The sequence below is a fragment of the Leopardus geoffroyi genome, chromosome B1 (genome assembly GCF_018350155.1).
Source record: "Leopardus geoffroyi isolate Oge1 chromosome B1, O.geoffroyi_Oge1_pat1.0, whole genome shotgun sequence".
Taxonomy (NCBI): domain Eukaryota; kingdom Metazoa; phylum Chordata; class Mammalia; order Carnivora; family Felidae; genus Leopardus; species Leopardus geoffroyi.
In genome coordinates, this window is record NC_059327.1 from 174,226,418 (window position 1) to 174,245,019 (window position 18,602).

General features: G+C 44.0%; 1 protein-coding gene across 1 annotated transcript in view; it reads left to right on the plus strand.

Moving 5' to 3' along the window:
* RELL1 (RELT like 1) overlaps positions 1-18,602 on the plus strand; it is a 69,738-nt gene that overhangs the window by 37,065 nt on the left and 14,071 nt on the right. Inside the window, exons 4-6 of the mRNA XM_045474286.1 lie at positions 5,384-5,441; positions 8,039-8,275; positions 13,248-13,386. Coding sequence (XP_045330242.1) covers positions 5,384-5,441; positions 8,039-8,275; positions 13,248-13,383 — 431 coding nt within the window. The 3' untranslated portion in view covers positions 13,384-13,386. The remainder of the gene's footprint in view (positions 1-5,383; positions 5,442-8,038; positions 8,276-13,247; positions 13,387-18,602) is intronic.

Sequence of the window (18,602 nt, forward strand, 5' to 3'; positions counted from 1 at the left end):
TTGTGAAAACTTTGCAAGGGCTGAAGTTCTTATGTACAACTTCCTTGTATGAGCTGAGTGTTTGCCATATGGTGGCCCTGAGGGCTTTCTAGGGACTAACAACCTTTCGATTCAGATACTTCATTCCCAATTTACAGTTGAGAAACCAAAAGGCCCACAGTGCTTAACTAGCTTGCCAACATCACATGGCTGGCAAGTGGCAGAGCTGAGATTTGAACTGTAGCATCTGACTCCAGAGTCTGTACTTAACCACTTACTGTTACTGCCTCTTCCCTGGTAGCAGGAAGGAGGGATGGAGGTGTCTTCCTTTCAAAGAGATAAAGTGTACAGCTGGGATAGTTTATAAAACTCTTAAGCATTAAGTCATTAAATTCTCAAAACTACCTTATGGAGGTAGGCCCTTTTACCATCACATCTTGCAGATGAGGAAACTGGCCCAGAGCTCATACGACAAGCAGCATATGGCAGGATGGGCCAACAGTGGCACTCTGCTTCATTACAGCAGAGGAAAAGCGTTTGACTTTCTGGAACAAGCTTGCTCTGTAGTTTCCTACCTCCCACACTCATGAGCAAACAGGTCTGTCCTTTTCTTTTTTAATGATGTCCTTTTTCTTTTGGGAAGAAACCTTTTTGTTTCCTCTGTGTTAATTACCGGTAGGTACATGAAAGTAGCAGCTAAGGTACTGTTTTCCTTCTTTCTCCTCTGCTCCCTGGTTTTTCCCCTCTCCCCTGGTCCATGCCTTCATTTGCCTCCTGTGATTTCTCCAGTGACCTGTGAGCATGAGTGGTGGTTCGGATCCTTTGGGTGGCCCTTGGTTCTCCTTGGCCACCAGGAGACATCTGACCTCACTGGACATCCCTTTTCCAGACATGGCCATCTCTAGCTTCCTTCCAGCCTGTGCCCAAACCACAGCTAGGGAATTAGATCCATAGTTGGGTCTCTTACCAGTTTATATTCTAGCTTCTTTGGTTTGCTTTGAGACTTCAATTCTCTAGAGAACAAATGCATTTTTAATCTTTTGTCTATGTCTTTAGCAGTCTCTGGACTTAATATCAATTTAGACCTGCCTATTGACATTAATTCAGTTTTCCATTTCTTTAATTGTAAGCACACCGTAACATAACTTTTCCTTTAAAATTGGAAAAAAAAAAAAAAAGGAATACAATTAAATACAACCCATCCGTTACCATTTGCCATGTTTATTTAGGTTTTCTTTGCCTGTACTTACGTATTTTAAAACATTTGCTATCATGATTTATGAATAGTCTTCTGCTTTGCATTTTTAATTTGACTAATGGGGTAATATTTCACCTGTACTCATGGTGACATTCTTGCTTATGGTTTAAACATATCGTGTCTCGAATGTTGCAAATCAGGTTCGTTTAGGTAAATCTTTTGAGGGATACATTTATCAGCTGACCTGCATACTGATTACTGTCCTGCTAATCTCAAGGCTTGGATTAACCACAGTGCTACCCTTAATTTATCTTTGTAAATAGATTGAATTGAAGAGTGTGTGGGTGGTCATTGGGGTTTTCTTGGGTTCTATGGGAACTTGGAAAATACCTGCACGTTTATAGCTCTCTTGCAGGCCCTTAAACTGTCTGATCTGGTAACAATGAAGATATTGTGATTATTCTAGGCAGGGAGATCCTTTTGTGAAATTCTTACCTTGGGGTTCAATTGATATTATGGCAGGAGGGATTCCATTACAAATTATCATTACCGAGTAGGTCTCTGAAAATTGCTTTAATGATTATGCAAATGCCCTATGAAGCATTCAACTATTGATCATTTGGGTAAGGACTTGGACATTGAAGAATGTAAAGGATAACATGGGGTCAAAAGCACCCACCCAAACTCAGATGGACCAGGGTTTGTGTCCAGCTCTGTCACGCTAGCTGTGTGACTCCAGCCAGTCAGTTATGATCTTTAGTGCCTCAGCCTCTGTATCTGTAAAATGGGCATGATGATTCTGTCTATTCTGGAGTTGTCAGGAGAGTCAAACATGGTAAGGTCTCTAAAGCTTTCGGTCAGTGGCTGGCACATGGCAGGCACTCAGATTTGGCCGGTGACAATAGTTCTGGCCTGGGGGATTTGCCTTGATTGCAAGGGAATGTTTGCCGAAAAGACTGGTAGGGGAAGAAATAGGGCATTTCTCCTGCCTGATTTTCACTGCTTTATACCTAAGATCAGGCAGAAATTCAGGACAGAAGAGAGGAAGCATTTCATGAAATTACTACCCTCTAGAAAATGTCTCCTGTTCCTGACAGGCTTTCCTTGCCCTGTAACTGACCCCTCCCATTCTCTGGATACCCATGAAGGGAAGTATAGTCGACAGAATGTTGACAAGAGCAGGGGAGCCATCTTTTATGGCTTATTGGAGTTATGAGTCACAATCAAGGAGGGGATACATATTCAAAAGAACTTAATCAGATGATTGTTCCTTCATAGTAATTTTACAGCCAAATTCAAGCATGTGTTTGAGTCCTAATGGTGAGGTTATGTTAGAAAGTTTTCTCATCCCGGGAAACCACGTGACCTCACACACTGAACCTCCTCGGACAGGGAGGGTGTGGGTCATGTTTACACAGAAACTTGAGTCCACTCTTAAAGAATTCACTCATAGCAAACAATGGGGCTATTTATTAATTTTTATGAGAGATAAGGGTGAGGTACACGAGCACATAAATATAGAAAAAATAACACAAGTTTATAAAAGAACAGTTTTAGGAATGATTTTAATGTATTTTAATAATCTTCCTCGATCATTTTCTGACTCCATGTTTCTAAGGAAGGTCATCTTTAGAGGTGGTAGGTAAATTTTCTCCAGCAACTAATTTAAACTTCTGTTTTTAAAAAGCCCATTCTTGTAAGTGAGTGCCGTTAGTGCTATCTTTATTTTCATACCTTTTTTGTTGTTGTTGCTTTCCCTCTTTATTGTTTGTAGTCTTGAAGTTTAGATGGCAGAGAATAAGCGTCAACTGGCAAATTACTGTGGGTATTCCCTAAACCCCTTGACTACACAGAAATTAATTTTGTGCATCCTCATTATTAGTCAAAAGGAAAATGAGTGACATCACTAGACTGTATTGGAGTTTGTGTCACAGAAGGTAACGTGTCTTCTTTGTTGTGTGGGAGAACATAACAAGCTGCCGATCCATTTCAGTACGTTTTCAGTAACGACAAGAGTCTTACTTAGGTCAAAACGTGTGTTAGGGAATGCATTTGGCCATCCTCACAGATAGTCATGAAGGGCAAAGAGGATATTTCTTTTAGAAAAGAAGGGCTGCTGTGTTAATGGTTGCACCTCGGGGGCTCAGTCAGTTAAGTGTCCAACTCTTGATTTCGGCTCAGGTCATGATATCACGGTTTATGAGTTCAAGCTCCCAACTGGGCTCTGTGCTGATGGTGCGGAGCCTGCTTCGAATTCTGTCTCTCCTCCTTTCTCTGCCCTTCCCCTGTTCGCACGCTCTCTCTTTCTCTCAAAATAAATAAACTTACAAAAAAAAAAAAAAAAAAAAGGAAAGATGGCATGTTGTGTTAGTATTTCTTTTAAAAGAATCTGTTTATTTGTAACGGTTGTAAAGGGGGGAAATGGATCATGGGAGCAAAAACCCCTAATTATTTTATATATAAAACACAGATTTGCATCTACTATGTAAACAGGTATGCATCTTCAAGATTAGAATTTCATGAGAAGGTGATTAGGAAAAAGATGTTGCAAAAGGCTCCTGGGTGGGCCAATAATTATTTCAATTAAAAAACTTAAATTGAATTTATTTGAGAGAAGTTGGGGAGGGGCAGAGAGAAAGGGAGAGCGAGAATCCCAAGCAAGCTCCATACTCAGTGTGGAGTCTGATGTGGGGCTCAAACTCACAAACAGTGATATCATGACCTGAGCTGAAATCAAGAAGCAGGTGCTTAACTGGGCCACCCAGGTGCCCAGATAAATTTAGTTTTTAAAAAGTTGAGAATCACTGGATAAACCCTTCACTGTTAATACTTAAAATCAGTAGTGTTGTATTTTCTTCCCCTAGGGATGTCATTTGAAATGTTAAATGTTAAATGTTGGTGTTGGCTCACATGATAAATAGTGATTTTTTATTTCATCTCTGGAGAATTTGTGGTCCCTCATGAGAACAGCACTTTAAAAATCAATGCAAAGGGTAGGAGTCAGTAATAACATTTGGCCTTGCCAATTAAATATCCAAAAGGAACTTGAACATTCAGTCTTCCATCCTTGAGAGTCTAACTGCTCTGTAAGAGGCTTAAAGATGTGTGTTTGTGGAGACGGGAGGGGGAGGGGGAGTGGGGACCCAAGAAGCTTAGATACAGTTTGTTTTTGTTGATAGCCTGCACCCTCCACCTAAAAATTTGGATTTTTTGAAAAATTAATATTAGAAGTCCAATTTAATTCAGTCCATATTAGGTAACTTATATTTGTGACCACCTCTTGGAAATTTAAAGTATCTGGCCAGAGTTAAGGTCTTATATGGTCCTGAAGCTGAGCTAAGCCAAATGGCCCACCTGGAAAATTATCTCCCATCCCTGATTATATGTGAGACAGACCTGATAATACATGTGGATTCAGAGGTGAAGGCTTGTGATTTGGGCACGTGTAACTTGTTAGAATACAGATCTTTTTTTTTTTTTTTTTTTAACCGGTTTATTTTATTTTTAATTAATTAATTAATTAATTTTTTTTTCAACGTTTATTTATTTTTGGGACAGAGAGAGACAGAGCATGAACGGGGGAGGAGCAGAGAGAGAGGGAGACACAGAATCGGAAACAGGCTCCAGGCTCTGAGCCATCAGCCCAGAGCCTGATGCGGGGCTCGAACTCACGGACCGCGAGATCGTGACCTGGCTGAAGTCGGACGCTTAACCGACTGCGCCACCCAGGCGCCCCTTAATTTATTTTTTTAGATTCAAGTTACTTAGAATACAGGTCTCTTAAGACATGCATGTCATACATATTTAGCAAAGGGAATTGAATGCAGTGGAATAGCAACACGTAAATTTCCCTGTGGTTTGGGAGGGGGGAAGAAGTGTATGTTTCTATGTTAGGTTGGAATGACGTGTCAGAAGCACAGCTCTGCAATAATCTGCTTTCCTTTGTGTAGACTGTCTGGCACTCATACTAAATTCCAGCATGGTGAGTTATCTGTCGATGGTGCCATTTCGAGGGGTTGCCTTGGGAAAAACTCTCCCTTCTCTGGGACCCCAGGGTCCTGTGAACTGAAGGAACTCGGATGTTTTCCCAACAGCTTTTCTTTTCTTTCTTATTTTTCTACCAACAGCTTTTCTGATGTAATAATTCTAGGATTGCTAATGTGATTCATCCCATTGTAATCCTTTACTTTCTTTTTTTTTCCTCAGCAAACGTTGATGTTTTAAAGGCAATGGTAGCAGATAACAGCCTGGGTGACCCTGAAAGGTGAGCGCTTCTCCCCCCCACTCCCTTCAGTGGGACTTTTTTTTTTTTTTTTTTTTGCTTATCTATTAGAGCAGGTTTCCCAGCTTTGGCACTGTTGACATTTGGGCCAGATAATTCTTTGCTATGGGGAAACGTCCTGTGCATCCTGGGATGTTTATCAGTGTTCCTGGGCTCTGCTCACTAGATTCTGGTGTCTTCTCCCCCCCTCCCCCCCCCCCCCCCGGTCCCCCATGTGACAACCCAGAATGTCCCCACACAGCATCAGCGTCCACTGGGGAGAACTCAGCCCTGGTTGAGAACTGCAGTGTTGGAGATATGCTGAAGAAGTTAACAGCCTTGGAATTGGGCACCACTTATTGGCCACCTCTTTGTGGGCAAGTTAACTAACCACTCTGAGCTCAAGTTCCATCATTTATAAATGGAGATGGCCATTGTACCCACTTTCTTGGGTTATTATAAGGAAGACAAGTGGTCTGGGGCATTGAGAGACCTCCATGAGTAATGACGATTCAGCAAAAATCAGGCTGGTTTGGTCGTGGAGCATTATAGTCCTTCCTAATGAATTACAGATAACTGTATTTCTATATAATTTTTTATTTCGTCAGCTAGGAGCATTTATTGAATGCCTGCTCAGTGCTGGGCACAGTGCTGGAGCTGGGCATTCACAGATTGTTGGCACGGAGACTCGGTCTAGTGGGGAGTGGAGGCGTGGGTGTGAGGCCTTACAGTGGGGATGCGCATGACTGTGCTGTGGGAGAAGCAAAGACTGGATGCTCTGCAAACTCCATGGGGCCAGTGGGAGGTGACGGAAGGTTCTTAGAAGGTCCACGGCAATGCCATCTGACCCAGGTTCGACAGGCAGAGACAAGAGGCAAGGGCTGCTTGCTTGTAGGTGGAGAAAGCCCCAAAGGTTCAGTCCAGGGAGGCCAGAGAATGCACCGTGGACAGTAGGAAGAAGGGCCAGGAGGCAAGTTGGGACTGAGGGACAGGGCAAGGAGTTTGGCACCTTTTTCCTGCTTACTCTGTGGGGCGGTGCATCTGGCATATCTTGGATATCTTGTGTTTGTCAGACTGGTGTGTTAGGCTTGCATTTTCACCAGGAAGCTCATGCAGGAAGCTCTGTTTAGGAAGTCCTGGTGGTGTAGTTCATAGAGCTACATGGAGACATATGAGCTGGGATTTCTCCCACGTTCCAGCCCTGACCATGGTGTTTGGACCATGTTGGCTCACGGCGTGTTTGCCTCGGTTATTTTTGGGCGTGGTATAGTGCCTGCCATTGGCTTTTATGCACTGTGGGTACTCGATGAACGTTTGTCGAATGGATGTCGTTAAAAAAAATTTTGAATTCTACTTTCCACTATGTGGTGTTAATTTGACATTGTTTTATCTCAGAAAGCTGCTGCTGCGTGTTTTTATTTTAACAACCTAAAGAGCATCCCTAACGAACACCAGAAAGCTTTTGGCTGTCCGTGGTGTTTGAGACTCTCCTCAACCATGCACACTTCTTTTTAAAAGTGCAAGTGGGGGGCGCCTGGGTGACGCAGTCGGTTGGGCGTCCGACTTCAGCCAGGTCACGATCTCGCAGGTCCGTGGGTTTGAGCCCCGCGTCGGGCTCTGGGCTGATGGCTCAGAGCCTGGAGCCTGTTTCCGATTCTGTGTCTCCCTCTCTCTCTGCCCCTCCCCCGTTCATGCTCTGTCTCTCTCTGTCCCAAAAATGGATAAACGTTGGAAAAAAAAAAAAAAAAAAGTGCAAGTGGGATGGTTCTCAGCAGCAGAAAGGCTGGTTCATGCTGTCATAAGACATCCACGTGCCTCTGGGGTCTAGGACGGGCTCAGGTGTCAGCCTGTGCGGTGACATGCCACCCCACCTTGCCCGCCTCTACCATGACACAGGGCTAATGCCTGGTCGGGCTGGCCCTGTCCTGTTTTAAGTCCTCCTTTTCTAGTGGACCAGAGTCTTGACGTGTCTTTTGAAAGTTGCCAACATCTGACCTATATACTTCTCCTTTTTATGTTTTGCCTGGACTTTTTTCCCCAGGCTATCAAAGAATGTGGGCTCCCTTGTTTTTTTGAAGCACTGTAGCATGGTGGTTAAGTGCATGGTTTCTAGAATTAGACTTTCCAGATCTGGATCTCAGATCCATCATTTATTAGCTGTGTGTCCTTGGTAAGTTCCTTAACTTCTCATTTTTAAAATGAGTAAGTTCATAATACCAACCTTGGAAGGTTTTGTAAAGATTAACTGAATTAACACATATCAAATGCTTAGAATACTGTTAGCTCTTTTTGTTACTACTGTCAACACCATCAACATAGCTGGAGCATTACTTTTGATATCTTGACCTAAAAGCTTTCTTCCTTTGATGCAGTAGTCAGTCTGGATCAAACATTCTATTTTAAGTCATTTGATAATTTGTTGGGAATTCACGTGTGTCTCTCCTTCAACGCACATGTGTCTGGGGGATCTCTTTGTTGAGAGATCTAGGCAGACACTTGGCTGTGATTTAAACCTGCTATTTGAATTGCAAGGGAGAGATCGCCTTAGCTAGTACTTTTTGTAAGTAACCGGTTCTACTGTTTCCTCTTACCCCCCTTAGCCCTGTGACGCCCAGCACTCCTGGGAGCCCACCTGTGAGTCCCGGGCCCTTGTCGCCAGGAGGCACCCCCGGGAAGCACATCTGTGGCCACCATCTGCACACAGTGGGCGGTGCTGTTGAGAGGGACGTGTGTCATCGGTGTAGGCACAAACGGTGGCACTTCATAAGACCTACCAACAAATCCAAACAGGGCCATGCGAGGCGTCAGGGAGAGGTCACCGTCCTCTCTGTTGGCAGGTAAGATCCCTGTGGATGCTTTGGGTTTGTGTGACATGCTTTCTGTGGTGTGTGAATTGGCGCGTACCTGTTAAATCTAGAGAATGACCTCCTAAGCCTGGCTCGGGTCATATCTCTGGACTTTTTAAATGTTTTCTACTGTGAGTCCTACATTTTTCCAACAGCAGAGGAATCCTAAGAGGTGGCTATTGCTAGGTTAGAGGTCAGGTGTATTAATTAAGGTAAAAAAAATTAATTACTTGCTGTATTAGGGTTCTCTGGACAAACAGAGCTCATAGGATATATATAGGAGGAAATTTAATATAGGAATTGGCTTGCATGATTATGGAGGCCGAGAGGTCCCACAGTCTGCCCTCTGCAAGCTGGAGACCCAGGAAAGCTGATGGTGTAATTCAGCCCCATTCCAAAGGCCTGAGAACCACAAGGCTGATGTTCCGGGGCAGGAAGAGAAAAAAAACAAATTCTTCCTGCCTGGGCCTTTTTGTTCTATTTAGTCTCTTACGGGGTTTGATGATGCAACCCTCATTGGTGAGAGAGCTTTACTCTTCTTTACTTGATCTATGGATTTGAGTGCTAATTAATCTCTTCTGGAAACACCCTCATAGGCACCCCCAGAAATAACATCATACCAGCCCTTTGGGATCCATGAGTCGAGTCAGGCTAACACACAAAATTCACTAGCAGCCTTGCTCTAATAGATAAAGCCCAAACTTCAACTCAACACAGAACAGAAGTTTCTATTTCACTGGTACAGAGTGCAGGATCAGCCTGCCAGGTGCTTTCCACCCTGCGGCCCTGCCAGCTTTGCAAGTAGAAGGCAAACGTACGAGGAAGATTGTTCGTAGGTTTGCTGAGCCAGGCCCGGAAGCCACACGTTTCATTTTCGCTCACGTGCTGCTGTCCAGACCCCGACACTCAGCCATCCCTCCGTGCCAGCTCGCGGGGAGGAGAGAAGGGGTGGGGCTGGTCCCCTGCTCTGCAGCGTCTGCCACGTAAGTTCCGTGTGGATTCCAGGGCTGCCTTCTTTGAGGCCACTTTCCTTGTGTCCTGGCCTTCCCAGTTCTCCGGTACCATTTCCTTGCGACCCGCATGTGATGGGGAGCTCTTACAGCTCAGCGGGGAATCGGTCTGACGGCACAGAGGATGCTTTTGCGGCATCTGCTGTTTCCATGTTGAGTCTCACGCGGGAACCACCTTGTCAAGGCTGCACGTGGAAAGGCAGTAGAAAGTAATGGTTGTTATGTGCGCCGGTTGGGAGCGCCCTGGTGGCTCAGTCGGTTAGACATCTGACTGTTGATTTCGGCTCAGGTCACCATCTCACTTTTCGTGAATTCGAGCCCCGAGTCGCGGGCTCTGCGCTGGCAGCACAGAGCCTGCTGGGGAGTCTCTGTCTCCCTCTCTCTCTTCCCCTCCCCCACCTCAAAATAAATAAATATACTTAAGAAAAAAACCTATAAAAATAAAATAAAATAAAAAGAGTATGTGTGCTGGAGGCAGACCGGGGAAGCCAGAGCTGACAGTACTGAGCCCACGCTCCTTGTTTCTCTGCGAACAAACCCCAGACAGAGTAGCCTGAACTCGTTGCCTCTACTTGGTTGGAGTGCAGGCACGACTGCTTACAAACTCACTTTTCTCTGTGCCTCAGTTTCCCCCTCTATAAAATGAGAACAGCAGTAGTGCTCAGCTCACTGGGTTCTGTGATGATTAAATACGATGACTTACGTAACTTCGACCGGTTTTCGCACTTTTTACTCATTCGGATGTTGGCTCTTACTATTATTTTGATTCGGTTTGGTTTTTATTATGCGCAAGAAACGAGAAAACTGCAGGGCTGTTTGCCCGCTTACAGCAAAAGAGTACAACTCATGACCACACTGTTTTATTAAGAAGCAGAGTCATGGGAGTCTGTGAATGTGGAATGTCATGAGAACCTGTGGCTTGTTTAGACAAAGCGTATTTTGTTTGCTTTAAAAAAAAATCTGCTGAAATTTTCAACTGAGATTCAGCATGGCTCTTATAAACACCCCAAGTGCAGCTCTCTTTCTTGGATGTAGAATGCCGGGAGCGTTTAATCATCACTGGCCTCTCGTGTTGCTTAGAGGGGCCCTTACATTTCCACCGAGCAGATCTGTCGTTACAACTTTTCTCTGATTCTTCTTTTACTTCCTCAGAGTCTCCCTCCTCCCTGTGGCTGGTAATCTCATTTGGACAAAGAAGGAGGATGTATTTTGTTTTAGGTGGTTTTAAGGAAATTTAAAACCAGAACTAGAGAGAAACTATTATGAAAAACTTTGGGATTTCGATACACGATGAACTAGAAAAACAGTCAGACTGAGTAAATTTCCTTAACTTCTCTTTTAATTTTTTTTTTTTTTTTTTTTTTTTTGCCAGTGGAAATGACTATTATTTAAAATATATTTTAGGGGCACCTGGGTGGCTCAGTCGGTTAAGTGTCTGACTTCGGCTCAGGTCACGATCTTGAGCCCATGAGTTTGAGCTCCATGAGTTTGAGCTCCACATTGGGCTCTGGACTGACAGCTCAGAGTCTGGAGCCTGCTTTGGATTCTGTGTCTCCCTCTCGCTCTGCCCCTCCCTCACTCACACTCTGTCTCTCAAAAATGAATAAATGTTAAACAAAAAAATTTTTTTTTAAATATTTCATATTTTGGGGCACCTGGGTGGCTCAGTTGGTTAAGCACCTCACTTTGGCTCAGGTTGTGATCTCGAAGTTTGTGGGTTCAAACCCCATCTTGGGCTCTGTGCTGACAGCTCAGAGCCTGGAGCCTGCTTCTGAGTCTGTGTCTCCCTCTCGCTCTGCCCCTCCCCCACTCATGCTCTGTCTCTCTCTCTCTCTCTCCCTCTCTCAAAAATAGATAAACATTTAAAATATATTTTATTTTTTTAATTAAAAATTTTTTTTCATGTTTTTTTTTGAGAGAGAGAGAGAAAGAGAGAAAGAGAACAAGCAGAGAAAGGCAGAGAGAGGAAAGAGAGAGAGAATCCCAACCAGGCTCCATGTCAGTGCAGAGCCCAACACAGGGCTCGATCTCATGAACTATGAGGTCATAACCTGAGCAGAAATCAAGAGTCTGACGCTTAACTGACTGAGCCATCCAGGCACCCCTAAGATATATTTTAATGAAAACACTTTCTCATTATCTTTAAACAAAAATGATTTAATTAAAAAGATTTTTTAATGTTTATTTATGCTTGAGAGAAAGAGAGAGAGAGAGAGAGAGAGAGACAGAGTACAAGCAAGGGAGGGGCAGAGAGAGAGGGAGACACAGAATCCGAAGCAGGCTCCAGGCTCTGAGCTGTCAGCACAGAGCCCGACGCGGGGCTTGAACCCACGAACGGTGAGGTCATGACTGAGCCACCCAGGCGCCCCTGATGTTCATTTTTTAATACGAATCTGTTCTGGCATCAGGACATATGTGCTTCCTGATGTACAGGATTGAGATGCCACCACGCTACTGACTCCCCAGCACTCTCGAGCCGAGCCGCGTGCCAGATATGTCCTCCTCTGCCGGAAGTCCTTGTGGCAGATTCAGGGGCTTGATTCTTATCAAATGTTTAACCACTTTCAGTTTTGCATTTGCTGGAGGGATACTCTTGTGAACTGCAGGAGTACGTGTTTTTTCTAATCTGAGCATCTTTATTCTATCTTTTTCCCATATGGACATATTCTTGTACTTGTTTTCCTGGTAACAATATGTAGTTTATGAGGGTGCTGTGGATCGCCACCATGTTTTTCATGATCTGCAGGTGAAGGCCAAACTTGGAGGCTGTGTGGGGGCCTCTGAACTACAGAGCACAAAATCCCTGCCGTGAGCCTGGTGACTGTTCTCTTCAGAGGAGAGGGGAAGCCGAGCAGACTCTAATTCTCAGTGAAAATCTCCTCCTTATTCCCTTCACTTTTTCCCTAACCCTTAATGAAAAGCTAAATTTACCTTAAAAAAAAAAAAAAAAAAAAAAAACTGTCAAAAACGGAACACACACAGAAACTACCACCAACTGATCCTGATAAAATTCATGGTTGGGGCTCCTCTGGCCAAGTGTGTGCAGAGATAAGTCTCTCTGAGGGGTGCACTCTGAGGCGGTTCTTGAGTGAACATTTTGGTTACATCAGTCTAACTGAAAACTAGTTGTGCTTTTCTCCAGCCTTCTGTGGTTAAAACAACTGATGGTAATCTCGTGTCCTTGTTAGAAACCACAACCCTGAGGCTGTTTAAAATTTGGGTACCCAAACTTTTTAATGCATTTTTCATGCTCTGTAAAGTATCCAGCATTGTGTGTGATGTGTTGAGTGAAAATCAGCTGGAAAGTTTGGCAGGGGACAGGGGCATTTGCTGGGTGGGAACGCCCCTCCTATTGACTAGGGCTTTTGATGTCCCAACTTTTGACTGAGATCCTTTGGGATCCTCTAGATTTAAAAAAAAAAAAAAAAAGAAAGAAAGTAAAAGTTTATTTATTTTGAGAGACAGAGTGTGCATGAGCCGGGGAGGGGCAGAGACAATCCCAAGCAGGTTCTGCTCTGTCAGCACAGAGTTCCACATGGGACTCAAACCCACAGACCAGGAGATCATGACCTGAGCCCGTATCAAGAGTTGGATGCTTGGGGCGCCTGGGTGGCGCAGTCGGTTAAGCGTCCGACTTCAGCCAGGTCACGATCTCGCGGTCCGTGAGTTCGAGCCCCGCGTCGGGCTCTGGGCTGACGGCTCAGAGCCTGGAGCCTGCTTCCGATTCTGTGTCTCCCTCTCTCTCTGCCCCTCCCCCATTCATGCTCTGTCTCTCTCTGTCTCAAGGATAAATAAACATTAAAAAAAAAAAAAAATTAAAAAAAAAAAAAGAGTTGGATGCTTAACAGACTGAGCCCCCCAGGTGCCCCAGGATCCTCTAGATTTTTGATTCACTCTTGATTCTTTTTTACTAAAAAAGCAACACCCATCACGTCTGCTCTTTGCCTCCTCAGGTTTAGAGTGACAAAAGTGGAACACAAGTCAAACCAGAAGGAGCGGAGAAGTTTGATGTCAGTTAGTGGGACTGATGGCATCAATGGGGAGGTGCCTGTGACCCCTGTGAGGGGAGAACGGAGTGACACAGAGTAGCAGGTGAGTTGCAGCTGGGGTGACATGGGGGGCGGGGCACGGTGGGGAGAAGGTGCTGGAGCCTCCTGGGGTGTGTGGGAGTGTGGGAATGACTTGGCAGGGAAGTGACAACCTGTAGGACTGTCAGGGATGGAATGAGATTATTTGCCTTTTCAGAGCTTCTTGTAAAGAGACCACGAGCTTGGCTGCCTCCAGGGGCCTGGCCTGCATGGTAATGGGGAGAGAGGGTTCCTTCAGAAGCAATGTGGAATGGCCGGGATTGCGGCAAACCCAGCCACAGGGCTTCTATCACCACAAGGCAGAAGGCACTTAAATGTTGCTAGTTCTTCTGCAAAAAAAAAAAAAAAAAAAAAAAAAAGGCAGAAATCTAGACTTTTAAAATGTGAAATCACCACAGGTTTTTAATATTGGCAGCTTATTAAATATCCTTTAACAACCCATGCAGGCGAAATGAAATATAATCTTGGCGTCATTTCTACGTAAACTGTGATTTGAAAAAGCCTGGAGCAAACAAACCTATGTTTTTTCCTTCAATTGAGTTGGAAACCAGTTTTCTTTGATGTGCCCCAGTAGGAGTATTACTCTTCCAAGTAAATATTTTGAAGTGATTTAAAAAGCAAAAGTGGATGCTTCTTGGCTGGGCAATCTTCATTTTGAATGATTGTGCTCGGAAAAGAAAAAAGGCTTGTGATAATTTGCTATTGGCTTAGCTTTCATCTGACTCTTTGCTTTCTGTTCTTGCTTGGGTAGCATTCACCCCTTTCACGTTTCTCATTATGTGTAAGAAGGCGAGTGCACAGACTCTGGAGTGATTATGCTCTGGAAACTCCAGTCAAACTTCCAGAGCCTGGATGTGAAGGCAGAAGAGGTCACACTGGCAAAGGGAGGGGAGGGTGGGGCGTGGGGAGGTAGGCTGGCTGGGGTCTTGAAGGTGCAGGAGAGAGGCAAGGTTGAACCTGAGCCTAGGAGTCAAGCGGGGATGTGGCTGGCACGGCTGAGTTGGGGAGAGAAGTGCCTTGCAAGTGAAGTTTCTCTGCTAATCTGCCCAGGCTCGGAGGGGTTGAGGATGATCTGGAGGAGTAGTGCTCTTGAAATCTCTAAGACACAGGGGCTCTGAGAGCTGCCAATGTTAGTTCTCGCAGTCTTGCATTTGGGAACGATCTGGCCCCTTCCCCTGAGTTTAGAAGCCAATAGGGCTTTCTTTAAAGAAGAGGAACAAGGGTGACGGGGGGTGCTCAGTATGTTACATCTGACTCTTGATTTTGGCTCAGGTCATGATCTCACAGTTTGTGGATTCGAGCCCCAAGTTGGCCTCTGCACTAACAGTGCAGAGCCTGCTTGGGATTCTCTTTCTGCCTCTCTCTCTGCCCCTCCCCTGCTGGTGGGTGCATGTGTGCATGCGTGCTCTCTCTCTCTCTCTCTATCTCTCAGTAAATAAACAAACAAACAAATAAATAAATAAACAAACTTTAAAAATAAAGAAAGAAGAGCAGAAAAGTCTATCTCTGACTTCTCAGCCAGTTACTGGTGCCTTGGGGAGGGAACCAAGAGGTAGATTTAAGAAAAGGAAGAGAATGATGAAGACAGTAAAAGCAGCTGATGTCGATTCAGTATTCTAGTCGTCTGGACATTGTATTGATTGATACAGATCTCACATGTCACCATTATAAACATCTCTAATGGGATGGACATCATTTTCCCAGTTTTATAGACGAGAGGGCCAGTGAATGGAAAGGGTAAGTTACATGTTAAGGGTCACTTAACTGGAAGGAGGAGCTGATTTGAACCTGACTACAAGACCAACTATATTCTTCTACTGTCCTAAGATGCTTTTACTAAGAGGCACCCCTAGACCCATGAATGGAGGGCATTTCCACAGTGATCCAGAACCTTGTGTCCTCATATGGTAGCCACTAATCACCTGTGGCTACTTAAATCTAAACTAATCAAAATTAAAAATGTAGTTTTGCGGTTGCACTCGTCCACGTCTCTTGTTCAGTAGCCACAGTTGGCCAGCTAGGGCTGCCATACTGGACAGTGCAGATCCGGAACACTTCTGTCGTCACGGAAAGTTTTATTGAACGGAGTGGATGGTATTCTCGGTATTCGAGTTGGAATGTGAGTGACTTTGGTAAATAAGAGGTAAATCTGATTAAAGTCGTGAGGACTTTAATCCTGAGAAGAGAAGCATCTGGCTGTCCACGTGTAAGGTGAGGAAGGCCCAGCCCTCTCAGCAGCAGAGAAAGCTATGGGTTGTGACGACAGTTTGCCCTTGAGTCCTCAGCCTGGCCATGTGTTGACACTTGGAGCAGACCCCGTGTAAGAAGACACTGGTCTCCCTGAGGCAGGAAGTGAAGCGTGATCCCGTGTCAGGCTCAGTCTTGGCCCGACTTCCTGGAGAGAGGGGCACTTGAGATTTGAGAAGGTTACAAGAATTAGGATTGCTCAGATGGTTTTCTTGGCCCAAATTCTGCCTGTATCTGACCATAAGAATTTGATCCAATCATCTGAAGTCCTGACCACATCTGATTTACAGTTCGATATTCTCTTCAAAGTGCACAATCATCCACCAGGATTTCGTAAGAGAACATTGGATTTGACCAGCAGACGTGGTCTCACATCCTAGCTTCACCTCGTGGAAATTGTACTTAACTCCCACGTAAACCCACTTTCCTTGAATATGACATAAGGACATTAAATTCATTGATTTAAGGCAAGTGCAACAGAGTCTGGCGTGTAGTTGGCTCTTCTTACTAGAGGGTGATCATATTGGACTAAGCCATCCAAAGTCAACAACGAGCTCATGTATGACCTTAGAAAGGGGATGTGTTTTCCAAGCCTTCTGTTGTAATTAGTTTTGAAATTAAAAATAAAAAGTTTTATTATGGAAATTTTCAAACAAACGCAGAAGTGGAAAGAATTATATCATGAATGCTCATGAGCCATTGAGTAATTTAAATACCTGTTGTATATCCAGTATTTACTATGTACCTGACATGCTTTGAAAGGCACATCGCACATATTCACTGATTTAATCCTCACAACAGCAATAGGTAGGTGCTAGTTAGTGCCCGATTCTGCAAATGAAAGCACAGAGTTTAAGCAACGTGTTCAGAGTCACCAGCAAGAAGGTGGAGTTTAGAGCCCCGCCCCCTGCCAGGGTTCTGGAGTCACAGGCCTGACCTCCCGTCTGGGTCTGGGGAGAGTGGACCCTGTGGTCAGAGCCTCTTGCTTGGAGTTGGGGCCTGCTGAGTGGCCAAGTCTGATGAGAATGGATTCTGAAAAAGAAGGGAAAGGAATAGTCATTGACATGTAAAAAATGTATTCATTAAAATTTTTCTTGCTAGGTATTTTAATATTTCTCATGCCCCCTGCTCCGCCCCCCACCCCCAAAGGGTATGTTTTGGGTATTTAACATCACTTGATTTTCCAGCTAGAGAAATCCCGACATTTTTCCATTTGGGCCCCAAATCTCTGGTTCAGGACTGAATCGGAAGGTTTGAGAGAATATAGCTAATAAAGTAAGACAGGAGTGTTATGCACCTTTCATACAGCCTAGTATACAGTTTTGAATGTTTTGTTTTTTCCTGAAAAATGCTTTTGTTTAAATTTGGATTTTTAGTGAAGAAATTGATTTAAATATTCACATGAAATCATATCTACTCCTTGGCTTGGTTCCTTTTTTTAAAATTAGGGATTGATACTAGAAACTAGACTTATATTTCTCTCTCTCTCTCTCTCTCTCTCTCTCTCTCCTTCTCTTTTTAAAAAACAAAATCTGTTGTTGGCATTTCTTCTTCCCCTTATTTTTTCCCCCCTGTTTCACTGGCCTGAGGTCTTTTTTGTAGTGAGATCTAACTTGCTCTCTGCCTGATTTATTTTGGCAATGCGGTTAAAATGGTCTCTTTTTTTTTCCACAGAAAATGTGTTTTGATTTCTTAGAAGAATAAGCTTTTGTTCTTTGAAGTTAAATAAATCAAATTGCTTTCAGCCTCCAAATGCCACCGCCTTGTCTTCATTATCACTGTTCTTTTGCTTTTTAAAAATGAAGCTGTCGTAAGCATTTGATATCACACATTTCTGACGTTTGTGTTCGTTTTTGCATCTTACGGTAGGATCTTATTGAAACATTGATTTGGAAAGTGTACGTAACACTTTTTTATCAAAACAAAAATTCATAATATTACACATGGCTTTTTATTTTTTAAGCTATTTTATTATTGGAGTGGTTCTGTTGATTATTTCAGGAGTTTATTTTAGTGATTAAATGCTGAGTTTTATTTATTTTTATTATTTAAAAAAATGTTTTATTATTACTTATTTTTGAGAGAGAGAGTCCCAGCATTAGCAGGAGAGGGACAGAGAGAGAGGGGACACAGAATCAGAAGCAGGCTCCAGGCTCCCACCTGTCAGCACAGAGCTCGACACGGGGCTCGAACTCACAGACTGTGAGATCATGACCTGAGCCAAAGTTGGACGCTCAACCGACTGAACCACCCAGGTGCCCCAAAAGCTGAGTTTTAAACTGTTTTTAGACTTAATTTGAACGGTGCTGCTTCTGACTGCTTAACCCCTACGAGCTTCAGGTTCCTCATCTTTAAAACAGGGTTGTTGTTGGACTTCAGTGAGGTAACATATTGTTCCTCAGGCTATCCTTGGCACAGAGTTAGTATTTACTAAATATTCACTATCATCAATAATTTTCATCCCATTCTCGGTTGGTCTTATTTATTGGCCCATTTCTCAAGCATCAGCTTGAGGCTCTGTGAATCCCTTTTTATCTCTAAAGAATATTAGAGCGTTGGACTCTCATGACATTTTAATCTAAAGAATATTAGAGCATTGGACTCTCACGACATTTTAACAGTTAATGTTTGGCAAGTCTCTTTGGAATTTGGGCCATTTTCTTGTCTGTGTTAAGAGGATTTAGAAATAAGTATCCCCTCCTATTGGAGGTGGAATCAGAATTAGGAACAAGGCAGTTGGAAGGTTTTCCCGGCTTTAGTTCTTCGTATCCTACAGATCAGAGGGCGGGTTAAATTAAGAGGTAGTGTGGACCGAGTTTTCTGTGCAAAACTGCTGTGCTGGGGCTCTGTTCTGGGATAAAAGTCTTCTTTCTGACAAGGCTCTTTCATGGACCGTGCTCCCTGCCTCCTGAACATCAGGGCCAATCACAAGGTCAGCTTGCCTGACCTTTGGTGCCTTCCTTTCCTCCTCCT